At 39.4% G+C, this 25,526-nt stretch overlaps 1 protein-coding gene across 2 annotated transcripts in view; it reads left to right on the top strand.

The window, feature by feature from the left end:
* LOC122530219 (polypeptide N-acetylgalactosaminyltransferase 2) overlaps window positions 1-25,526 on the top strand; it is a 112,674-nt gene that overhangs the window by 23,368 nt on the left and 63,780 nt on the right. For both annotated transcript variants that reach the window (XM_043656995.1, XM_043656996.1), the window contains exons 2-3: window positions 24,014-24,183; window positions 25,248-25,367. In XM_043656995.1, coding sequence (XP_043512930.1) covers window positions 24,113-24,183; window positions 25,248-25,367 — 191 coding nt within the window. In that variant the 5' untranslated portion in view covers window positions 24,014-24,112. The remainder of the gene's footprint in view (window positions 1-24,013; window positions 24,184-25,247; window positions 25,368-25,526) is intronic.

Genomic DNA, 25,526 nt, shown 5'->3' with positions numbered 1-25,526 from the left:
TTGACAATAACAACGACAATATATTCGAAAATCATCGAATTCAACGAAGCGCGCCATTTTATAAATAATTCTGGATATTTCTCGCAGTCTCCTTTGTCTAATGGTCGGACACGCGCACGATTTGTACTACTTAGAGACGCTTAGACTAGACCAGTCGCCCCAGTTGCCCACGCAGCAGTAGTACAACTCCGCGCGTGGCCAGACATCAAGTCACGCTACAATCCACGCAGTTGTTTAATCTTTAATTTTTGTAATTTTGACCGACTCTTCCATTCCTCTCGTATTTTTTCCACGGTGACGAGTTATATTTTGTCTTTCCCCGATAGTATTACGGAAAGAACGTCAGCTGACGCGACGTTGTTGTTCCGTGTTAACGTCGTCGTGGACGTCAACGAACAGTTTTGTCGAAAAATTCACCGCCAGTCACCGGACGTCCATCGACGAGCTGGATCAACCGGAGAGATTCTAATCCCTCTTGAAAATCTCTCGACGCCAGGCCATTATTTCTCTAATGGGACGCATTCTGGTGAACGAGCGGCGTAATCGACGCTGTTCGAGCCACTTACCGACCACATTTTCCAATTTCTGACAATTCTGTTTCCCATCGGTATTTAACTAGTCAACAACGACACCTGGTAGCAACGTTTCGTAGTTGTAATTTCGCGAGCTTTAATTCATTGCTCTGCAAAAGAGGATGGTAGAAAATAGTTTCTGGGGCCATTAATTTTATTGCATTACACGGACTTTAAACATTCGCAGTGTGGAGGAAGTATTACATTATGAAGTGTTACTAACTTTTTTATCAACGAAAAATTGATATCGGAGTACTGTTGAGTTTTATATCAATTTTTGAAACCCTTACATCAAGTTTTGTGTCGTCTTTCTCTTTCTATGCAGTTTTGATTCTTATAATCAATTCGTATCGTAAATTGTTGCTTTCAAAGATAACGAATATTTCTCGAACAAGTAGAAATCTAAAGATTTCTTATATTTTTATATAGTTTTATATTGTTTGATAAAGCATTTACTGACTTTTTATGACTACGTGATATTTTATCCATGAAATACGCTAGCAATGTTTGAACATTAAAATTCAGGACACTCTATATAATATTTGATATTGGCATACAATATTAATATTATTAGTGTATTAATTGTTATTATTGTGCCAATATTATTAATATACACAAATATTATATTACTAACAATTGATATTTGCTGTTCAGGCGCACGTTAATTTGGAAATTAAAATAGAATAAACAGAGAATACGAAATATTGTTTCTAGGTCGTGATTTAGCCGAAAAATTGTCTATTTTTTACTATTTCATGCGAATCCGTAGAATTTTCAACGTTGAAAAGACGCAAGAAACGAGAGCTCCGAACAACGAACGTTCTTCCCGCGAGCACGCAGAACGCTCTGTACAAATATTTTCTTACAGCTTAAAATTTTTCCACTCGTGCTTTTTCCATCTTAGACAAAACATTCCGCAAAACCGGCAACAAAATACTCGACGCGTGTGTTAACAAATGCGAGATCGCATTTTGTAAGCCGGATAGAGGTCGAAGACTTTTTCATTTAATCCGCGCCCCATCTAATCCCCCTGCTGTGTTTTTCGTTTGGTTATTTAGTCGTATTCAGTCGTGTACAGGCTACCGAGGAAATACGTGGTCAAATTTTGGTCTCTTCTTCCTTCTCGTGACACAAGCGCTCTTTTCTGCAAGCTCTCTCTCAATTTAAATTTTAAATTTCTTTGGATTTTTATTTGCAAGAACATCTTCAAATGTTCAATCGATAGATTGATAGATTGAAAATATTGTAAAATCGAATTACTGTACCGTATAAAATCATTTGGAATTTTCTTATACATCTTCGAAATTATTGCTTTGAAATATCGATACGAAATACGTGTCTAAGAAAGCCACTACCAATTTCTTTAAGCTTCAAATATATTCTGCAATATTTCACGATCATTGAAAATTATCTATATCTTGAAAGAACAGTTGTTTTTTTCTTAAAAATAGGATAGTTTAATACTAAAGTTTGGCTACTTATTTTCTTGACTCCCTGTACACAGCTGATAGAAGCCGTGCTCGTTGAAAAATCGCGTTTTTTTTCCCCTCCATCGAAATATAAAATGCACCGAGGTATTCCAATGCGGCGAGCGTGGTATTCACGCGTACGGAAAATAGAGATAAAATATCTGGAAACAGGCGTGCTACCACCGCGATTCGTATGACCAACCGGTATGAATCTATTAATGTTTCCCCTCGTACGGTTTATCTGTCAACCGGTTGCCAGCTTATCCGTGCGCCAGCTCGTCGATGACGGTTTGTTTTGAACCGGCGTGTGGATTTTCGAAAAAGGGACTCGACTGGTGTACGTGGTGTGACACTCGTGTCGATAAATCATCGAGAAACGAGAACACTCGGCGAATCGTGCGAAACACCATGTCATTGGCGTTCCGTGAAAATTTCGGATGTAAGAAAGAAATTACGAAGATTTGTATCGATATATATATATATGTACATAAAGTTGATAGGTTGATAGATTAAAAGTATTATTAAATCGGTGCATGTAAAATGTTGTTTTATCCAAGCTTGAAGGCGAAAGTTTAATATCAATATATTATTGATACTTTATTGATACGTGGAACATTAAACCTAAATAGAAATTTCTTTCGCCTTTCATACATTATATTAAATATTCTGTTTTGAATATTTGACATATTCCTATATATCGTATGACAAAAAGAATAATAATTCGCAATGTCTAATAATAATTCGTTACTACAAATGAATCCTTGAAAAAATGTATCGAATTATATGAGAATTTTTTTGATTTTAAATGTATTAATACAATATCCAATAATTAACACAACATGTTGATATTGTACCACGCTACATGGTCAGTCTATCTCAGATCGCGAAGAAAAATTTCATTACTCGCTCATGGATGCATTCAAGGACGAAGATGGATTTACTTATTAACGAGACAGAACGCGATTGAAAGCCAAACCGCGGTTCGCAGAATTAATAAGCACTTCGTGTCCTCGTGAAGCGAAATTATAAATTGAGAAAAAACTGTTCTGATCGCGGCGGAAGGGCACATGAGCAGCGATATTCATCCGCGGTAGCGCGGTTAGGAAAAAAAAAAAGCGTTGCAGTCGGTCTCTCGTGAAGTTTTCACGGGGAGATATCGCCTCCGTCTGAAGCGTGTCGCGAAATACAGCGATACCTGTCCGACGTCCTTTTTCCATTAATTAAAACCTACGTGACTTTCCCGTTCAGAACGATTCGGCCAAATAAAACCAAGCGAACAGCCAGGTTTTTTTTCGTGTTTCTAAAATGCGCTCTCGTCCTTTGATACCTCACCGTTTCCGTCATTTCGCATTGTTGATTCGATTTACAATTTATTATCACTTTATTATTCGGCCTGTTTTCCTTACTCGTTGACGCTTTATCGTTTTCTGTTTGAATTTGGGGCTAGTGATTTATCAAAGAGCGCCTCTCCGCGTTATAATTAATTCACGCGACTGTTACCAAATGGTTTCTGTCGGTAGAACAGAAGAGAGGCTCAATTGCTTGGGCCAGTGCTTTAACTTGTAATTTATTTATTTAACGCATTTAAACGTACCTCTCTGCAGCGCCTTTATATCATAATTTATTCTTACTTATAATTTATGTGATTACATAATTTATATTTATTCATAATTCATTTTTACGTCAAAAACACTTGTATTTCGTAATTAAATAACTATGTTCTTAATACGTCTTCTTCTCCGTGGTGCTGAAACTCTGCCCAAGTGAGAAATCTTTACAATTCAACTTATTTACCTACGATTAACCTAGAAAAATATTTCTAAAAGTAAGCAACAATTTTGTCCAAAATTCCTCCATCAGTATCTCGTCTGCTGAAATACCACGGAAAGTCTTGAATCATTTGCCCGTAGATCATACAATCCGACGATACGAACAATCCGAAAGCTCCAGCGAAATCTTCGTGAGAGATATTCGACTATGCGCATCTCATTGACCCGGCGTTCGTTCGTGAAACCTCGCTCGAGCCTGAAACAATCGGAGGGCAGCTGTGGCTCGTCGTGGATCATCGTGGAGAAATTAAAAAGAGGGTAACGGTCGGAGAGGCTCGCGGGACGGGTTCGGAAGAAAACCACGTACGCCCCGAGTCTTCATCCATCAAAATCAATCCAGGCTGGCGAGTGCGCTCGAAAGGCTCGCTGTTCGACGACGCCTCCCCCTCTCGATAACCGGTGCCGGAAGACCGAAGGAACCTGATCAGTCATCCTGATCGGAGCGGCGAAGCGACGCCATTAAAGTTGCAGGCGTTGCGAGGCGATGCACAGCGACGGTGGGGTTTCAACGCTACGCGCCACGGCTATTATTTCTGATAATCCGACAGTTCGATTAATTCGAGATCCAGGATTACGCGGATCCTTCGACTCGATCGTTTCTCTTCCCCCCATGGGGAGGCGTGGACTTGGCTAAGAGTTTCGAGACGATCGTTCCTCTTTCACGGAGGAAATCGTTGTTTCGCTCGCAATAATTGCACGATCACGTTACGAAAGGTTTCTTTTTTTTTTTTTTTTTTTTTTTAGAACACAAAACACACGATACGCCTCTACAAGTGAAATTTTACGTCGTTCTGATTTACACACGTTTGTTGTCGTATTAATTTTACGTTCTGAACATGGAGTGAAATGTTTCGTTGCAACGAAAGTATTCTTCAGTTTCAACTTAGCTCAGTTTGTTCAATTGATTCTCTTTATTAATCGATTAATCTTAATTTTAATCGAATTATTCTATGGAGTTGAAATATTTAATTTCTCGATTATTATTCTTGAATTACATAGTTATCTGACTGCAAGATTTTATACTTGAGATTGGAAGATTTTAAGGGAAAGGAAATGCTTTAAGAACGATGTAGCGATAATTAGTAGTTGATATTTTCGATCGACGATATTCTTGATTATATCTTGATCGTTCTAAAATATTTATGAAAATAGATACATTGGTCACTTGACGACTATCATAGATGGCCAACGAATTACATCTTTCAGCATCTTACAATCTTTCTACGCCGTGGGAACAAAACTTGAGACGAAAGTCCCGTTTTTAATAAAGACGCTTTCTTAATATTTTTCTTAATATTTTTCTGATCGGGCGTTGAAACAAAGCCAGAAATGAAAGGGCGAAAAATTGCGCGGTGGAACCATTGAGGAGATCGCGGGCGTAACGTGCAGGTTGTCGTCTGGTGCAACATTAATGCAGAAACAACTGACGATTAAATCGCGGTGAACACGGCGGAATATTAAATTCCGGTTTCAAAGAAAGCACAGTCGGTTCTCGAGTGAGAGAGTTTCAAAGCGCGTTACAAGCTTCCCCCCCATTGTGCTCTCTTGCGAGGTTCGAGTCGTCGAGCCGCGGACACGTTTATTGTCTGCAGTCTTGTCCGGCAACGTGCACCATGGTTCCCCATCGACCTCGCGAACCTTTTCCCCGCGATTGTTACGCAAATATTCTTTCCTCGTAGAGCAGAGCGTGGAACTTTCCTTCCACTGGACTGAGTAAGACTGACAATCGTTCCTTTTCTCACCCAATAGAGACACGCGCGTACATTATATTTATATTATTCTTTTTTTACCGATGCACAGCATGAATGTACACGGTTTGTTCTGACACTGTGATTATGAAAAGTGTTGCACCTGCTCGTGGATCTTGTTCCACATTTTGGCGAACGAAGTACTTGTCCAATTTGATTAAAGACTTTATCCAATACTTAAAGAAAATAATACTTGTACGATATGTATGAAAATTTGTAGTGGAATTATATCTTTGAGAAATTAAGTATCACTGTGCAGTGAGTGTTGACAGCAACGTTGGCTGACTTTTTGTTTTTAATTATCACCAACAAGGTGAATAAAATCTACTTTTTCACTTAATCCGAGGAACTGTCGTATATAATGATTACTTATTATTACGCTGTATATAATAACCTTATTTACTTTTTCTTTTCGCCAGAATTATTGAAAAAATTTTGCAGTTATCCTCGACGTACACATCGACGATCAGTTTCGTGACACACATTGTACAAAATAAATGTCCAATTTATCCTTACCAAATGTTCTCTCGTGATCATCGAACGTACGTTTGCATCCATGAAATCACATTTTCGATGCGTGTAATCGCAAGTGGCGAATGCAATTACGTCTTGACGGCCGCGTTTGACACGTATTGCTGTCTGCGCTGTCCCCATAACGGATGCCTGGCTCGAAAACGGGCAAAAAAGCAACGGGCATACAGTAAATTTACATTAGAGGCCAGACGGCGGGGACACAGGAAAGCTCTCTTCCCCAGTTTGCAACGCCCTAGGTATTGACTTACATCGTGATTTATCCGCGTGCGCGTCATAGATCCCCGGTTGGACGATTCTTCACCGCAAGACGTTCAACTCCAAATTTCTCTCAACGTGTTCCACGTGTACGTGTGAAACGAGAGACAGAGAGAGAGAGAGAGAGAGAGAGAAGTCCGGTCGGAAATAAGGGAATCTACAGAGGAGAGGAACAAATCTTACCGAGAGAGCTGCAAGGGAATGGTATGATATTGCTGGATGTGGGGCAAGGAAAATATGCGGGACAGTGAATTCAAAGGGAGCAACACCAAGCGAATAGAGCTTGATCCGACTTCGGCTAGTAGAGGTAAACCGAAATCCTCTGTAAGCTTCGTGCTTCAATTGCGATATCTTGCGAAATTCGAGAGAGTGAGCGTCGTTTGTAATTCCCGGAATGAGTTCAATTTGGACGAAATTCACGTGAAATTAACTCTCGTTCATGCTCGAAAGATTATCCTTTTTCATTGTGACAATTCTGTTGCATCGATTGTTTTTTTTTTTTTTTTTTTTTTTACGTGTCATTACAATTTCTCCAGTCGGCGATAATTGAACGATTGTTCTAATTCGTACAATTAATTGAACAATTTGTGGAAACATAAATATGCGTAATTCTTGAAACAATTGACTACATACAGATTGTATTTCAATTGCAATGATACTTTTCGTTAGTATCATTCTTCCGTATCACACTTGCTAGTTATTAATTAAAATTCCATTTTAATGAATCGTGCACAAAGGACTAATTACTTAAAACTTTTAGGTATCAAAGTATGATGAATGATATTGCGAAGGAGAAGAGTTGTGTAACAGTTCGTTCACATTGAAAGAATACCAACAATAATTAATCAACAACATTCAGTATTTTCTTTCTTTAAGTCAGTCTCTTTTCAGTCTTTTTTTTTTATAGTTTCAAAGTTTTTTCGTCTTTTTTAAATGCATTTTTACGTTTTTTAAATTATTTCGTGTCATAAAAGAGATTTTTTTATAGAGATACAAACAATTTACAACGATTACTTTTTTCCCCTTTGTCGTTATTGAACGACTATAAATCATATTTATTCACATTGATTAATACATAAGCAATATTTTTTAAACTGTATCAAACGAACTTATTACACTTAAGTATTAAAATTAATACTCTTAAAAGAGATTTTTTTATAGAGATACAAACCATTAAAATTAATACTCTTAAAAGAGATTCTTTTATAGAGATACAAACAATTTACAACGATTACTTTTTTCCCCTTTGTCGTTATTGAACGATTATAAATCATATTTATTCACATTGATTAATACATAAGCAATATTTCTTAAACTGTATCAAACGAACTTATTACACTTAACTATTAAAATTAATACTCTTCGGCGCTAGCGTGTATTGACCGAACTATGTATCTCACGATGAAACGAAATTCCTATAATAAAAATTGATGACAAACTAAAACGCGGATGACTCCTCGATCGTGCGTCGAGAATGTTCATTCTTTCACCCGACTCTTTTACAAAACTCGTGAGTTTTTGACAGGAAACAATCGAACAGAATGGTTGGAATGTACGTTTTTCGACTGAAATTGGGTCGACGCCGGGCAAACTGGGCTCGATCCTTTTTTTTTTCTTTTTCTCATTTCTTTTATTTATTTATGTATTTTCCTTTTTTTTTTTTTTTAATCAGGCCAATCCTCGCGAGAAAAATAGCGGTGTTTTTGCGGGCACACAGGTGCAACACGTTTTAATAAAGTCGCCCCCGTTTAATTGTCAAGCTTTTTTATCGCGGTTCGCATCTCACATTCGAAACGGCGGAGAGCTGCGCTGGCGTCCAGCCAAAACGATTTCGCGGACGATACGAACGCTCAAGAAGAAATTTAAACGTCGTCCGCGTCCGATCGATGGAAAAGGAGGAAGTTTCGTCGATTCGTGATCCTCGCGAAATTCCATTAAACCGCGCCGTACGAGTTACACGATGAACTTTGACCCATTCTCTCTCCCTCTCCAGTTTCTAACTAAATATATTGACACGCGCGATGTTCTATTTCTTTTTTTTTTCATTTCTTTTTCCTCTTTCTTTTTGAAAAAGACTAACTCAGAGATGAGGTAACTTCGGAGCGAGCGGATAAGCTTGTCAGAGAAAGTAATTAACTAATGTTCGCGAACCGTGCACCCTTCGAGAACAGACGGAAGGAAAAAAGAAGCGAGGAGTTGGACAAAAAAAAGAAGAGAAAAAGGGAAGAGGGAAAAGTTTAAGAATCAATTTTAATAGGAAGCTGGCTGCAGTTGCGCGAAAAATCAAAGAGAAGTTGCGTTAGAAATAAAATCCGTTTTAACGTATTCGACGAATTTTGGTAACTATACTAGTGTCTCTCCGCTTGGCTCAACATCCCAGACACAAGATCACGAAAATGTTATTTCTAAAAGTAGTGAAATCTTTCGTATTCGCCGAATTAGATTGAAATTGTTAATTCCAATGAGATTTATTAAAATCGTTGACGTATTTTAAACGAATACAATAGTATTTTATATCTCGAAGATTATGTATTTCGATCGAACTTGCGTTTGATCTTTCTCTGTAGGGATAGTGTAATCAGTGGCAATTAAATTAGTGTTTATTTTACAAAAATTTGACAATTCTTACATTATACGGTTGTTAAAACTAGTAAATTGTAGGTTTATTTTAGGCTTCAGGATTAAACTGAAATTGCTGAATATTACTGAGTCTACAGAAATTACAGAAAATTTGAAATAATGATAACCATACCGTTCGCTGTCGAGTATAACGATAAATAAAATGTAAAATCTTCGAGTGAAGCTTGACCCAATTGTTCTACTTTTCTCCCAATACATAGATATGTATCGTAACTTTCAAGCAAATTATAGATGGCTAAAACTGCTCGTTCATAAAAAAAAAAAAAAAAAAAAGAAAATCTACTCGTCTCGATACGAACGGGATTCGTTTGACTCGACTTGGGAACTCGACAGCGACGTCGGAGGGTAACGAGCGCGTGAAAGTGGGTCGAGAGCGAGCGCCGGCAGCTTTTCGTTTCCAAGTGGCCTCTGAAATCCTCCATCTTAATCGATAATCTATGGAAATTATCGAAGAGACAAATGTATAATCCCCTGTCGTTGCCCCTCGTCGAAATTCCCCCCCTCGCCGAACAATCGAGCCGAAACTTTCGCTGACGCTCGAAAGAGCTCGAAGAAGCTATTTGAAAACTCTTCGCGGGGAACTTTCGAGCGAGAAAGTTGAGAGAAATGATTCCGGAGAAGGGACAGGATTACTCGAGATCGAAAGGAAGAGGCGAGGTTCGAAGCAACCTGTCCCGAAAGGTGAGAACCAAAGCCAAACACACAGCTCGGTGACAAACTTTTGCCCTTTTATTTACACCGTGTCGCGCTCGGTGGTGAACCATCTTCGACAGATTCTCTAGCGGAACGTCGTCGAACGAGAGTACAAAGGGAAGTAGGGAGCAGTCGGTTGCATCTGGCCCGGAAACGTCCAGTCGAAGGGGTTCTTTCACGAGGCGAGCCGCTTCTGGCCGCGACGTCCGATTTCAACGGCGACGATACGTCTCCGGAGGAGAGTTTCTGGTAGCTCGCGAAGAGAGTCAAGCTCCGTGGAGAAGGATCGAACCAGCGATCGGTGGTCCATTGTTGCCGGATAATTAAGAGAATTGATGAAAGATTAAGGAGTTTCTCCTGGTCTTGGTCGTCGTCGTCGTTATCGTTCGCCATTCGACGTAAATCTTCTTGGTCCATCGAGCAAAAGGAAGAGTAGCTGGAGCTCGATCGAGTTTTACACCGAATGTTTTTTCCTAGCTTCGTTCTATGATCTTCGTTCTGGGATCTATCGGTTATTTATAATGTTCGAATGTCATTTTCGTGGCACGGTTCGCTCTTCGATAAGGACACAAGTTCAATTCGTTTTCCAGAGGAATGTTGCGAAGTAATTTCTCCGAGTATTCCTGATATTCGTAGAGGAAACATTGTTACGTCGAAAAATAAAATTCAAAGTTTATAATTATCAAGTTGTTCTAACAAGAACGATGAAGAACGGAATCAATGCTAAGCAAAATGAAGGTCAACAGATGTCGTGAATTAAATAAAATATCAAAAATAGAGACTAAACAATTACGAAACCAATGAAACAATAAGAAACAATTTATGCGACGTGAAAGAATTGCAGAAGAAAAATTCCAAAGAATGCAATCGAAAATGAACGAAAGAAACTTTAACAAATTTCGCAAAATCATTGAAGAGTAAAAATTAAGAGATCAATGTTCCTGTACCACATGCTTTTTGCATACCTTGATATTAAACATCGACGCAGAATGATTATCGCTTCAGTATTCGCCCACACACGAAGGGAAAAGGATGAGGAAGAGGATGGACTGATAACTGAGAGGCGAAGAGCCATCAAGACAGCTCGGTGAATCACGTCTCCGGATAAAAATTTCATCGTCCTATCGTCGACTCGCGTACAAATTCTCGTCTTTGGGTAATTAATTACGACCCGGCCTCGTCTCGAGGAAGATCAGCGCTCCAAAAAACTTTCCTCCGGTGGATGCTGGTAACCGTATTTCATTCGCTCGTCCGCCCCCTTCGCGATTTTTGTGTACTCCCGCTTTGCCCCTCGGTCTTCCTCACCCCCGTCGATTTCTGCTCGCTCGGTTTTTCCTCATCGATGCGGGTTAATTGAGTCGGCGAATTAATCTTGTTTAGCTGACTCGGTGAAACTCGGCCCGGTTCACGCTCCATCAAATTTATATTCTTCTTTTCGGCCGGGCGAACCGGTGGAAGGCGTGACTTTCGTCCTATTCCATATGCCCCGTTATGCAAGTATCGATCTTCCCAGCCTCGAAGTCTGTTGGCCATCGAACGAGTGAACGTAGGCCCGGTTACCGGCTGCCGTTTTCACGTTACAGTTACACGAAACTTGCAGACCCGTTTTATAATTTATAATTGGAACTAAACGAGCCTCTCGCTTGGCGATTTTCTTCGTTCCTTTTGAACGCTTAAGATTATCAAAGTTGAAAAGTTCCTCTAGCATCTTATCCTTCTTAAACTAACCAATCGTTGGTTGTAAGATCGTCCGTTTAGTACCCTAAAAGCTAAAGACTAAAATTTCCAAAATTTCTGACTTTGAGAATTACTTTTCCGAACTCTGTGCCACTGTAGTGGCTCATTTGTTTCTCAGTCGAGGAGAGCTGTACACATCGTTGTGTTGTCACGATTTTTCAAATTCTTTTGAAGCAAACAAGCTTTAAAACTTATTCTTTAATTTTTCTCAGTTTCAAAATTTTAATTTAGTCAGACGTAATCACACGGCGTAAAGCACCGCCGGGTATATAAATTTCAATGGTACACAGTTTTGCGCCAGGCCTTGCCTGGTACAAGAGTATACCTTCGCGAAAAATCTCGCCTTGGCTTAAATGTATTTGTTTCAACGAAAATATCCCCGAAAGCGATCCATTATGTACTCGAATTGTTTCCACAGAGCGGACCAAAAGTTTCTTCCCACTTGTCTCTTTTTTCTTAACAAAACATCAAAATATGACAAATAAACCAATCAATTTTAAACTATCTAATTCCAAACATTCAATCAATTTTAAATTGAATTACTAATTTAATTCAATCGATATTAAATTAAATTTAAATTCAAACATGGTTTCTTCATTACGTTTCAAAAAATATTATATATATATATAAATATATAAATATATAATAAAACAGTTACTGATTTTTGGCCCACCCTGTAGAAACCAAACAGCGGAATCGTTCATTTTCATCCGCAATAACATCGGTCCACGTCGATGAGGAAACCGCCCGTGACCGATAATTCCAAACATCCGCCGCAACTGCCCCGACTCTGGCGAAGTCGAAGTAGAAATAGTCAATCGGCGATCGCAGTAAGACTGCGGCGGAGGAAGGGTTGCGCCCGGTCGATCCTAAGTGGATCGCCATGGAGACATTAAATTAGCCATGGTGGCCCGGTCTGGCAATCGTCGAAAACCGCGCTGGCTGACGCTGCGGCCATTAACCGCAATAATCTTGCGTACACGTGACGACGTTGACCGGACAGCCGCTCAGCCTCCTCGAGATGTCGATCTCCCCGCTCGAATTACCCGCGCGATTAATCCTCTTCGCGGAACGACGATGGGCGTCAATGGGTTTTGGCCCCCCTGTTTAATTAACCAACGAAACGTTTCACCGTCCGCGGGTTAGGGTTGGTTGTAATTCCGTTCGTTTTCCCGGCTTTTACAACCGGCCACGGAATTGTTTCAGGTTTAGCAATCGCGAGTATCGCGAAACTATACCATTAATTTGCGTCGCGTTTCGGTAATTCGTACGGGAGACCCGTTGTTAATTACCGGCCGGGCAACGGAACAGAACGTAATAAACGTTTCGTTTCGTTGCCCCGGTTATTCCCGATGTAATTTCACGGTTAATTGGTGTCTACGGACGTTGATTGCTCGTGATAGTTCGCGCCGGCAAGTCGCGGCCATGCGTTTTCTGCTTCTGAATGCGCTGGTAATTCGGGATTATTCGCGCTGGATGAGGAGTGGAGAGAAAGGTAGGCTGGGGTAGACTTTCGTCGACTGATTCTCGTCTGGTGCTTTAATTTAATTGATTTGAGACTTGTCGACGAGTAGTAAATTCCTTTATTTAGTACGATAAATATATCACGTTCGAATGGAGTGGAATAAGATATTTCACAAGCTATTTTATTTCTGCAATGTTGATTAGAACATTATCTACACTGCACTACAGAATTAAAAGTTGTGTGAGATTTGCGTGAAAGTGAACATTAACATTTTCAGATTACAGGGTAATAATTTTAGCTGTGTAAGTTGATTTATTAGTGATTTATTACAACGTGACCTATGTATGTATGTATGTCACTTTAGCTACGAGTAATAACCTTTTTTTACAATGTAGACCGTTACAAAAAAAAAAAAAAATACTTCGTATCGACTGTGTAAAATTAAGTAAATTTTATGCTACGCTTTACCACAAGTATCATTACAAGAAAGATCAATATAGCTGTTATATGACTCCCAATTGATAATTGACGTATGTTCAAAATTAGGAAAAATGTGTTTACCAATAAAATAGTAAGTATTAAATTATACATACTTTGTTTACCCATTTAACTCAGGTGTATCTTGTAACAAAAATATAAGAATCAATTTTTTAATACATCGTAACATTCGATCATTCGTTTGATCAATTTATTACTGAAAGAAATATAACTTTCCCTTTACGTTACGTTACGTTATCATTTCCTTGCTACGAAACTGCATTCCGTTCTTAACCGCAAAGTCCAACGTTCAGGATATTAAGAAGAGGAAGCTAGTTCGCTTGTCAATTAAGGGACTCATATTCGTTGGCCGCGTTATAAATTCATTCATTACGTTCGAAGCCACTGAACCTGTGTAAAACGGTTGACGTCTAACCGATCTGTGCGAGGAGACGCACAGATGTTTATGGGGCTTGCCAAACGATAAATAAATTAGAATTTCAAACTTTTTCGAGAGCCGGAGAGATTCGAAGAACGCGGGAATCGACGTGGTCGATTTATCTGGAGATAGCGTAGAACAAAAATCATAGCCAGGTATAAATCGAGATAGATTTATCCGAAGGGGTGTAAGAAGCTTTCGTCGAGTTCTCCCCTTCGCCAGACATCGCTCCGATTTTTCGGGATGAGCTTTATGTCGGCTAAAAGCTCTTTATCTTTGCTTCTTGATATACGCGGCGCGCCTGTGTCTAGGCCTGTGTGGAATAGAAACGTTCGCGCGGTCAATTTCAATCCTGTCGCCAGAAACATTCGGAGACTTTGCAATTTTTTATGGGAGAAGAAGTTTGCAAATTTTCTCCGCAAGTCATCGTGGATCGACTCGAGTTTTTGTTTCACACGCTCGCTGGAGTACGTATCACGCGGCGATATCGATTAGGAAATGTAAATAAACAAACGGGGAATGCAAACAAACAAACCTATGGTACAAACAAACAATCTGGTAATGCAAACAAACAGACAATTTGCATGACCGAAGATATACGTAGCCCTAATAGATGTGGACGTAGAAATGGTTAATAGGCGATATCGAGCGTGCAGATATCATAGTAAGAACGTGAAATCAATCGGAACTTAAATGGACAATAGAATTTCGAAATAGAATTTGGATTTCATAACAGAGAATCAGAAATTTTCTTCAGAGCAGGATTACAAATAAATTTTTAATAAGAACGAAAATATTTCCTCTAACACACTGAAATTCTTTACGTTCGTATCTTTGTAATAATTTTCATGTGCTTTTAATCTTCCGCTTGTAAGGGAAATAGACTAACTTTCGTGGCACTTGCTGGCTAAAGGAGAAAAAGAAATTACGTCACTTGGTAATTACCCGGGTAGAGTGGGCGGGTAAAGAAAAAAATATATATATATATATTTTGATATCGCGAGCACACGGCGAGGGAAACAAGTAAGTGGTTAATCGCAAGTGGATATCTATGCAAATTTATATTTTCATCAAACGCAGCCGGAGAAGTAGCTTTGTTTCACCTTCTGACTATTACAATGAGTGCTTTCCGTTGTACGCCTCGCATAATTTTGCATACCATTAACACGTAACTTTTCCATAAATGCATAAACACACCCTCTAGTCGGTGCGTCGTTGTAAATCGTCCACCTCGCGGTTACACGTCAGTCAGCAACGCAAAATGAAAATGCCCGTTCCTGTAAATTTCGGTTTATTTAACCTCTTGCGCTGGAATGATGTGCCGCGCATGTCGAGAATTGTTTCTCAGTTTTGGGTATATTTAAGTAAAACAAAATAAACGACGAAACAAATAATAAAATTATTACTTCTCAGTAATTTCTATCCAGTGATATCATACCGACGAGCTGAAAAAAGAAAGCGACGAATTATCGTGCACGGTTCGGTCACTCGTTATGGTCCGCAATCAGTTGCCAGCAGTAAGTGGTTAAGCTTGACAAACGTTGGTCAATGATCCCTTTAATTTCCAGTTTCGCTACCGTACTTAGGTCATCGTTAAAGCGATAAAACAGAGACCAAAGCAGAGCACAATTACACGCGTAACGGCAAGTTTTACGTTCAGGGGAATCGGTTTTCAGACGATTTCCGGAGCCCTTGGCCGGGTTGGGCTTAATCCGCGCGGGACAGCAGGGCGAATTTAAGCGTCCAAGTGTCAGCTGTCTACTTTGTCTGGCGAGCGTATCCAGGCAAATCCGCGGCGTGTAGTTTCTATATGCAAATCTACTCATAACTCACCCAAGAACGTATCTGACCGCGGGTTGTGTGGAGAACCCTCGCTTCTCGGCTTTCGCGTACTTTCCCGGGCCGCGCCCTGTCCTCCCGTTGCCTCTTCTCTCGAAATGTAAATCGGGACGAGCAACCCTCCTCCGGCGAGACGAAGAACCTAGACCAGAGGTTGGAAAAACAGGGGCTGGAATTATGTCTCTTCAACCGAACGTCGAGATTCAGAGGACCGTGTCTCGTAGAATCGTCGCGGTCTGTCTGGAAATTTGTATTTTATTATGTAGACGGTGTATCTTTTTTGTATCTGTGTTCCGATACGAAGATTAACAGGGGGAGAAACATGACGAATTCTGTTTCTGTCGAGAAGAGGAATTCTGACACGACGAGACTACCTATCTATTTTGCAGAGAAAGAAATCATTTTGTATCTAAACGTTTGCGTAAATATTTCGCAAATTTGTGGCAAACGAATGCGAATGTTGTTTCCTTTTTTGGGAGGAAAAATTCACTCGCATTCATGGGATATTTAAATGTATAAACGTGTATACAATTTGTAGTGATAGATAAAACAAAGTTTATAGTGTATTCTGTCGTATGTTACAGATTTATTTATTGCTGTTGTTAAGTATAATTCCAGTTTCTTACAAATACATAGCACGTTTTCTTATTTCGTCAATTTTCACTTGACACTCGGAAATATTTTACACAGGCACAAAATACATGAATAACTTGTCAGAAGAATCTGATTTAATTGATATTATTGATTCATTCGTTGATTGATGTTCTTACTACTCGTGTTTGATGCCAGAATCAAATACAGTATCGATACGATTTATTGTGATTTTCACATGTGATCTTCGTACCTGTTTGTAATTTGACGTTAAGTTAGCAATATGCTGTTTGGATAATAGTATAACCCTCGGGGCACAATTGTTCCGATATTTTCGATAATACGAGCATCCTAACTATCCGATAGTTGTAATAGTCCGTTGATTGACTTGATGCCCCGATAATCCCAATTGTCTCGTGATCCCTATCGCCTGATAACTGCCCTCCACTGATATTCCGGCTAATTCGAAGTTTAATAATCTGGTAACCTTGGCTGTCACGCTTATAACGTCAACATCGATCGTTTAATAATTCTAATTGATTAGTCGTTCTAGCTCTCTCGCCCTTAATAATTATAATTTTCGTTGTCTGTATTTCGTTATAAATACAACAATATTGGAGAAAACATTTATCAACGAAAATGATAATTCTAACGTGTTAACGCGATAATAATGTATGAAACTGTTGACACAATGACGGAGAAAATAATTAACGATCAAACAGCGTCGTTTATAGATGATTGCAGTAATTTATGTTGCTGTCATTAAAATTTTCAATTTTCAACTTTACTTTGGATTTCACATTCTCCGTGATAGAGATTACAAAATCAACAGTCGACAATTATTCCTACGACTCTTGGCAATTAATCGTTAGTAATTTAGTAGTTGCAACATTGCAATTCTTGTAGTTGAAAAATTTGTGTAAGTAGATTAAAATGGGATTAATAAATTTTCAGTTCCAAGTATTTTATAATCAGCGTCAGAGTCCAAAAAAATTTTATACAGGGGCAATTAAAATTCATGTCGTTCTACGATTAATAAATCCCACAATGCCAGATATTTCGTTTGGGATCCTAACGTCAGGATCCCAGAAATTTGACAAACGAGCCAAACAACATCTAACAGTAAAACTTTCAATCTTCTGTTCTATTCGGTTCTATTCAGAAATTTTTTCTTCCGTCACGGCGAACTCTCACATTTAGATGGATAAGATCAATCAGCGGTGATGTTAGCGACGGCACAACGCGCGTGACGATTACGGTTTACCAAGTGACATAACGCTTCCAGTGACGGACGATGGCGTCATCATGATTTACTCTGGGAAAATGTATTCTCGTGCGGCAATATCGAAACAGGCCAATATCGTTAACTCTAATTCGCTTACGTTTGCGCGAGCATTGTCGAGTGGCAATAACGAGATTAATAATGCGACCCTCGTCAATAATAATCGTGGGGGAAGAGAATCACCGCACCACGTCAATATCGTTCGATTTCGATTGGCCGCAGCGAAAACCAAGAAATACAAAGTTACACGCTAGATTTCCTCTTTTCCATTAATCTTCGTCCGACTTTGATATTTTTTAATTTCCCCTTTTTCTTCCTTTCGTTTGCGTTTTTCCGTTCCCCTTTCGCCGAAGATTTAACGAAATGATTGAAGACGTGAAATCGTTGCCTACAACTATCGATGATCGATAACTAGCGAAGGCTGCAGAAGGTTCAACGTTGCGTTATTCTGCAATTAACACGTGGAGCTGTCAGTTCGTTTATTAATTCACCTTGGCGGTGAAAACACTTTAATTTTAACCACGTTCCTCGCTTTTGGATCAATTATATTTCTCCGGAATCGTAAAATTAGGAAATTTGGAAATGTGGAGAAATTATTTGTCACATTTTCTATTAAAAATGAAATTGGTAAATGAAAATTTGAAGATCGCGACTTTAAGTTGAAAATTATTCAATAACGATATATCGAAAATGAAACAAACTTTCACAATCTTGTACTTGTACTGTATTTAACAAAAAATTATTTTCAAAAATAAACTGTGATGAATCTGAAAAAAATGACTGATTAACTTTATTAATTAATTTTAATATCATTTTAACTAATCTGGTAGTTGAAGAACGTTATTTTAAAATTTTATCTGAAACACATACTCCCGCTCGAAATTCTTAGGGCACATTTTACTTTGAACGTTCTCATATTGTAAATTTTTATAACACAATTGCTAATATATTAATAAACTGTAAAATGTTATAATATTATATTCACATAGAATTTTATTTATTTATTACGAGAAACGCGTCGAGTTTAAAAAGTCTGATGCTCATGCATGTTAATTGCGAGACAAACGTAATAGACTTGCCGTAAAAAACTTCCGAACAAAACCATTATATGACTCGTCCGAATCGAACGAGTTAACTGTACAGAAAGCCAGTCCATTCAATCCAAATTGAAAGTTAACAACAGGAAAATCATCGTCCGTGAATCCTCGGCGGGAACGTTGCACGTCCGCTCATTAATAGGAACAGAAAATAGCTCCGAAACCGGCTTTGTTAAACCTGGACGTTACTTGTAAAAATTCCAACGAGATATCAACGATGGAGTGAAGGCAGGGGGGAGAATGAATACGATACATTCAATTTTGGTAGGATTACACGATTCTATTGGGATCCGGGATACGCGATACGCGATTGAAAAGGAAGACGCAGAAATATCAGCTATTTGGACGGGTTTGTGCGCCCGATTGTACGCGGTTCCTATAGCGGTGGCGGGTTTTTTTTTTTTTTCTCTCTGTGCCCCGCGTTTCCGTTTTTGCCGTGACGCGGCCGCGCCAATGGCCCTCCGGCCAGAGCCACGGTCATTGTTCTATCGCGATAAGCCCGCGCCGCTGCATTTCCGGACGCCTCGCGCAATCGTTGCACGCGCAATGAATTTTATGACGGATACGTGCGGCGAATTTGTCAAGCGAAAAGAGATAATGCGACGAAGCCCAGTCGCGATCGTGTACACGGGGGCTGCTCTATCCGTGTGGGCGAACGATCGATCAGCCAAACACGTGGAAATACATTCCTCTCGGTGCAGACGACGGCAAAAAAGAAGATCGACGACAATGGCACGTGTTTCTTTTTAAATACCGTAGGACTGTGTGTTTATTGACAGACAGTATTAGTGGAATTCGACTTGGACGTGTTCCAGATAGAGTTCCAAATTGGAAATTCTTTCTCTGCTAGCAGGTATACGCAGGTATAGGCCACTTGTTGGAGAAATTTTTAACCAGGCGTCCCATAAATCTCAGTTAATTTCAAGTGCGGCGAATTTTCCCACGCAATAATAAAAGTTGCCATAAACACACGTGTGCCAGAAATATTGTCGCGAGTCGCTCTCACGACGAGGTGAGAAATTCTCGAAACTCGCCTCCATATCTCCTCAACGTGCCCCCCGCTTTCGCAACTCCTCGGAGTCCTTTGGAAAGGGCAGACCAAGATCTTGTTATCTAAGAGGACTCTGAGGAGATCACAAGTTTAGTGCGACTAATCATCCAGTAATCAAGTCAAGTTCAATAGTCAATATTTGGCTAAGCGAGTCCTTCGAACCTACTTCAGTCAGTCAGACACACCTAACGGTCTGAATCGATAGAAGCTTATTGTATAATAAAAACATCATTCACATCGATCGTCTTTGTCCTTAACGCGTTTAATTGAACCACTGAGCCATTCAAGTTGGTTGAAATCGAACAAAGTGGAAGGAAGAACTGTTTTAACCGATGTGAGCGAGAATAAATGGTGTTTGAAGGGATGGGTGTTTCAAGTGAAGTAAATGAGAGATTTAAAATTAAAGTTGTACGAAGGTAAGTTTGCAACATTCAATTGCTTGAATTCGAGTCATTTAACTTGTATGAACGTTAGCGTGATTCGACTTGCATTAGCCTGAATTGATTTAAGCAACTTGTAAATACGTTAGGTGAACTTCAGGTAACATGATTTGTATGTATACAAGCGTCAGATAGAAACCAGATTCACTAATCTGAACAAGACTTTACTAATGTATTATTCTGTTAAATTCACTCAATTATACTGCATTTGCGAAACAGCAATTTCGTCAATCATTATGGTTATTGTTTGATGCAAATTATATATATTTAAACTCAAATAGATTTGTAATATATATAAACTTGATATAATGAAATGATGAATTGGATAATAATAATAAATTCCATCATACTTTATTCATAGAAAGACTTTGTTGTTTGAAAAAGCACTAACCATTAATACAATATAATCATTTAGATCAAGAGAAAAATTATAAAATAATGAATGGAACGTAAACGAATCGTCAGTACATCATTCTATTAAACACACTTTCGTTTTACTGCACCTGTAAAGCAGAAATTTTATCAGTCGGCATGATTATTGTTTAAATTAATCGAATAACAATCGAACATAAACCAGAAATAAATACAGTTTTTCCATCAAAAAAAAAAAAAAAAAATGTTACGTTCCGTTATTTAACGAAACAGCTGAATATTTTCGCTGATGAAACATCAACAATCGGCTTTAAACCGGGAAAAAAAAACCATTCCAAAATATTACGGAAACACAGGAATTACACTCTATTAAATACACCTCCGCCACGCGCCGCGTTTGTGGAGCAGAAATTTTATCGACCAACATGATTGTTTAAAGAAGTAACGATCAAACGTTGCCACTAAACGGGACTTGGGAGATGATGGAAAAATTATAAAATATCAAACAAGAAAGAAAATCAATCTCTCCGTGTGAGATATCATTGCAAATACACGACGGAAGCCTCGAGTTCATCAAGTTTCGTGCCGAACGCCACGTTTCGACGTCACATGGTCCACGGGGGAACCGGATGCAACAGCTTGCCGCGCTGTGCGGCTAGCCGACTGTACTTCCGGTTTAATGCAGCCTCTGACCCGTGAATTAATATTTCATCTGTCGCGTTTCTCTCTCACCCTACCTCCGTCTTTCTTTCTCACTCAGAACTGCAGCCTCTCCGCGGTTTATTTTCCATCGGCTGCTCCTCCCACCCCCTCTTTGTTCTCGTTCGAGTCATTTACCTTCCCTCTGCATCTTTGACCGTGAATCCGAGCCACGCCATTTACCACCCCTCGCGGAAAGTATCGCTATTTACAGCTCACTCCCGGAACGCCGGCGATTGTTTGCGTTCGCTCTTTCGCAACGTTCCGGCGATCGATCAACGATTTCGCTTCCTCCACCTTCTCTCTCGGTCCGATCTTAATGCACCGTGACATTGCCCGATGCAATTCGACGATGCAAGCCCCCAGGATCTCGTCCTCGTCGACCCCGTCCAGACGAGAATTTAATCCATCGTTCGAGATTTTCACGGCTCTTTCACGATAACTGAACTTCAACTGGTCTCTCGGTCGAGCGAATAGAGATTTCTTCTTGTTTAGCTGCGTTTCGGTTTCAACAGCGCTGAAACTACGGCGATCGAGGTATGAAATTTTGTGTTGTGTGAAAGAATTGAAGCAACAGAGAACGAATAACGCGATAAAGAACGCAAGTTTTTATTGAAATATTTAAATCTCGAAAAATACACCGTAGTCAATGAAATTTCCACGAGAAATTAGAAATGGTCATTTTGACCATTATTTATCGTCAATTTCATTTTGCTGGGAAAATTCTTAGGACACTTTTTACTTTTAATACTCTGTTTTAATATTCTCGTAATTTTTTATTTACAGTACGCAGATTAACATTTCACGGATTCTTTGTTGATTTTTCTAGTTCTGAAACAAATAAAGATTTTTGATTTTTAAACAGCGTTGTAGACACGAAAATGTAATACACTTCTCGGAAAGTAACTTGAAAAGGAAAGGCTGCTCCCATATCTGTGCGGAAGTACATTTCATAAATATTCGAGAGACGAATATCGCGCCGATAAAAATGTCCGATTGATAAAAGTTACTAGAAAGAAAAAAAAATTACTCGAAAGTAGCTCCCATAAACGGTGCTCGGGATGGGGAAACGCTTGTAGTAAAAGCTGTAAGTTAACCGGTAATAAATTTCGGCATGCGAGCGTAATAAAAACTGTAAAAGCACCATTTCAAGTACTGGATTGTCTGCCAGTACGTTAAGTTGGCATCATACGCGACTGTGCTGTAACTCGCACGGCGCCGATATCCCAGACGCATATTTGGCGTCTGTATTGCAATACGGTTCGTCGAACTCGATGCTTAGCACTTGGTGAAAAGTTCCAAGTTCCGCCATTCACTCTGACGACATTCTGATAACTCAGCGAACAACCGCTATTATTGAACTTTCAAAGTACCTTTTCATTTTCCAATGTACGAAAATCTCCATATTCGAACTATTGAAATCATCAATTCACAATTTTCTCACTTTCAATTTTTTAGTGAACATAATTGCATTTCTTAATATATATCACGACGACAGTATTTCGTAATTTCTAGTAAGAAAAATTTCATAAAAACTTGATCGAAGCTCTGACAAATATATCTACGTGAAAAAGTTGTTCAAAACATATTTGAAGATCATCGTCGAATGTACACTTTTGCAAACGATCGCCACACTCCGACGTCTTCGACGTTTTAAACATTATAACACAATAACGCTTAAATAAAATTGATTCCCTACCAAAAAAAAAAAAAAAAATATTCTAGAATCTTCACGTCAACATCTATCTATAACTCATTCTCCATCCACTGCAGCAATTTCGAAAGCGGAATTACTCTCAACAATGATCCTCGCGTTATTAATTAAAGAAACTATCTGACAAATTAATCAACAATCCCTCGGTAGAGCCAAGAATCCGTGGCACGTCCCCGTTCGAAGAGCTGAATAACGTCGAACGTTCCTCGAGCTATCGACCGACACTTGGAAATATTCGATTCGCAAACTCTCGCGGACCGTAGGCGCAGCGCTAGACCAAACCCCTTCGAACGGAGGGGGTGGTTTGGTGTTTTGAGCGGGCACGGGATCGATGGAAGAACCTGTTTGCCGGCCTTCTCGCGGCTCTCGAGGCCTTTAGTTGGCTTCGGTACAAGAACCAATTGTAAGGCCGGCCAGGGCTGCTCTGGCTGCACGCTCCGGGCCTCTTTGTATTGACACATCGTCGAGATACGCCGTATTGATTTTGAATCGATATGGAGAGTCGCGGGGAGGCACTTCGTATCTCTCCATCGTCGTGTGTCCTTTGTGCCCGGAGGGCGCCATTGTACCGCCGGATATATATAGGCCATCGAATATTCGCTCATCGACATCCATCCCGGGATCTCGGGGACTTGTCTGTTTGCCCAGCATAGATCTCGCGTCAGCAACCGGCAGTTAGAACGGAACTGGCCACCGGCGTCCAGGTGCGTCGGTCAACCCATTGATATCGCGTTGACTTTGCACATTGTGTCCGTGATAGGTGACCCGCGATGGATGTAGAGAATATTCGACGCAGGCTAGATTGGCTGAACATTGGGCACGAATCCTCAAACTAATTAAATTAAATCTTCGTTTATAAATCTTGAGATCATCGATTCTTTCATGAGTATATGAAAAGTATATAAATATGGATATTAGTTGGATGACACTTGTTGACAACGACAGTCAAGATAAGTAGAGCGTCACGGATAGGGACACGATTGCACTTTATCGATCAAGTTCTAACAATAACCGAACAAGATTTACACAATCGTAGGAGTTGCTTCAAAGAGATCTTTGTTTGCTCGCAGAACGAGAATAGAGCCCTGCGATTGAAAGAGCCTGCATCGCTGGCTCTCTCCGCTGGAAACTCTGGTAGCTACGTGGACCCAGATGGCACCGCCATCGTGATGTCCTCCGAGCTGCTTCCTGCACCCACTCCGGATCCAAGGGTGACGTGGAACTACTTCGACGAGCAGGGGTAAGATCGAGCGATGATTTTACCAAATTACGTTCCATTTTTCCTGACAATTATCTCTGTTTAGATCTGCCGTTATTTATCATTCAGAATTATTCTGAACTTTACCATTTCTTTTTTGACCATTGCTCGTATCTGGCTACCAAAACTCGTAACATTTCTGTTTTTCATTTTTATCTTACGTGATTTGTTAGAGTCAGAACTTTTTTAAGTCATTGTTCAAGGTATTTTTGTCTTTCTTTTTTTTCGTCTGAGGAGGTAAATCAGCCGCCAGCCATATATTTCACCCCCAGTTATGTCTCCCTTACGAACTGAGAGAAAATTGAAATTAAAGAAACTTATTAAAAAGAAAGAATTATTATTTGACTGACAGTAATATCTCAATTGCCACTTCGATCTTTAAAAAAATGTGGAAATGTCAGAAATATTGGAAAATGAAGCATTTACTTAAAAGCACTCGAACGAAATTGTAAAATTCGATCGCGCTATCAGGGCTCACTGCATAATTCTGATGCACGACGATGCAGTGTAAAAAAGTATTATTTAGAAAGTGGTGTGCAATCTCGATGCTAGGCGCAAGAACTGAATACTAATTAGTGACAACCGTATGCATTGTTAAACGTCCAAAAAACCATTTCAAGATCCACTATTAATGTACCTGCAGTGGAACTGCAGATTTTTCTTTCTCTTTCTCTCTGAACTTGGCGCATTGAAACTAGATTATTTCACTAGACTGCCGGAACGTATTGTTCGCGACGCGTATCACATGTGCAAACGAATAGTTTCTAGCAAGATATTTCCACAAAGGACGAAATTTTTTTTACCCATTACAATATTCTAATATTTAAGATTCGATATAACATATTGATATTGATTGTATTTTATGTTTAACATATAATATTTTAATATTGGAAGGGAGCATTTATAATACATTAGAGATTGTTGCACTTGAAATCTTGTGAAAAAATTTCGACATTTATTTCATTAACGATGATGTATTTATGTTTTAATATTAATGGAGAATAATGTGATATTAATCAGTAATAAATAATATGTAATGTTTCTAGGTATGTTTCGAGAGGAGGACTGCGAGCAGGAGAGGATCCATATGCTAGGAATAAATTCAATCAGGAAGCCTCCGATGGACTTCCCAGCAATCGCGATATTCCTGATACACGCAGTGCAATGTGAGTAAATTATCCTTTCGTCACAAATTGTATTCCCGGATCCTCTTGCATACGATTGAATTAATATTGTCAGCGGTGTTTTGCAAGTCGCAAATTACAAGATATTAATAATAATTTCTCTCAATATTGTAAAGGCAGTGTGCAAATATCATTCTCTAT

Source organism: Frieseomelitta varia, unplaced genomic scaffold, assembly GCF_011392965.1.
Source record: "Frieseomelitta varia isolate USP_RPSP 00005682 unplaced genomic scaffold, Fvar_1.2 scaffold_332, whole genome shotgun sequence".
NCBI classification, from domain to species: Eukaryota; Metazoa; Arthropoda; class Insecta; order Hymenoptera; family Apidae; genus Frieseomelitta; species Frieseomelitta varia.
The sequence above is the reverse complement of the archived record's forward strand: the minus strand, read 5'-3'. Positions and strand labels throughout refer to the sequence as shown.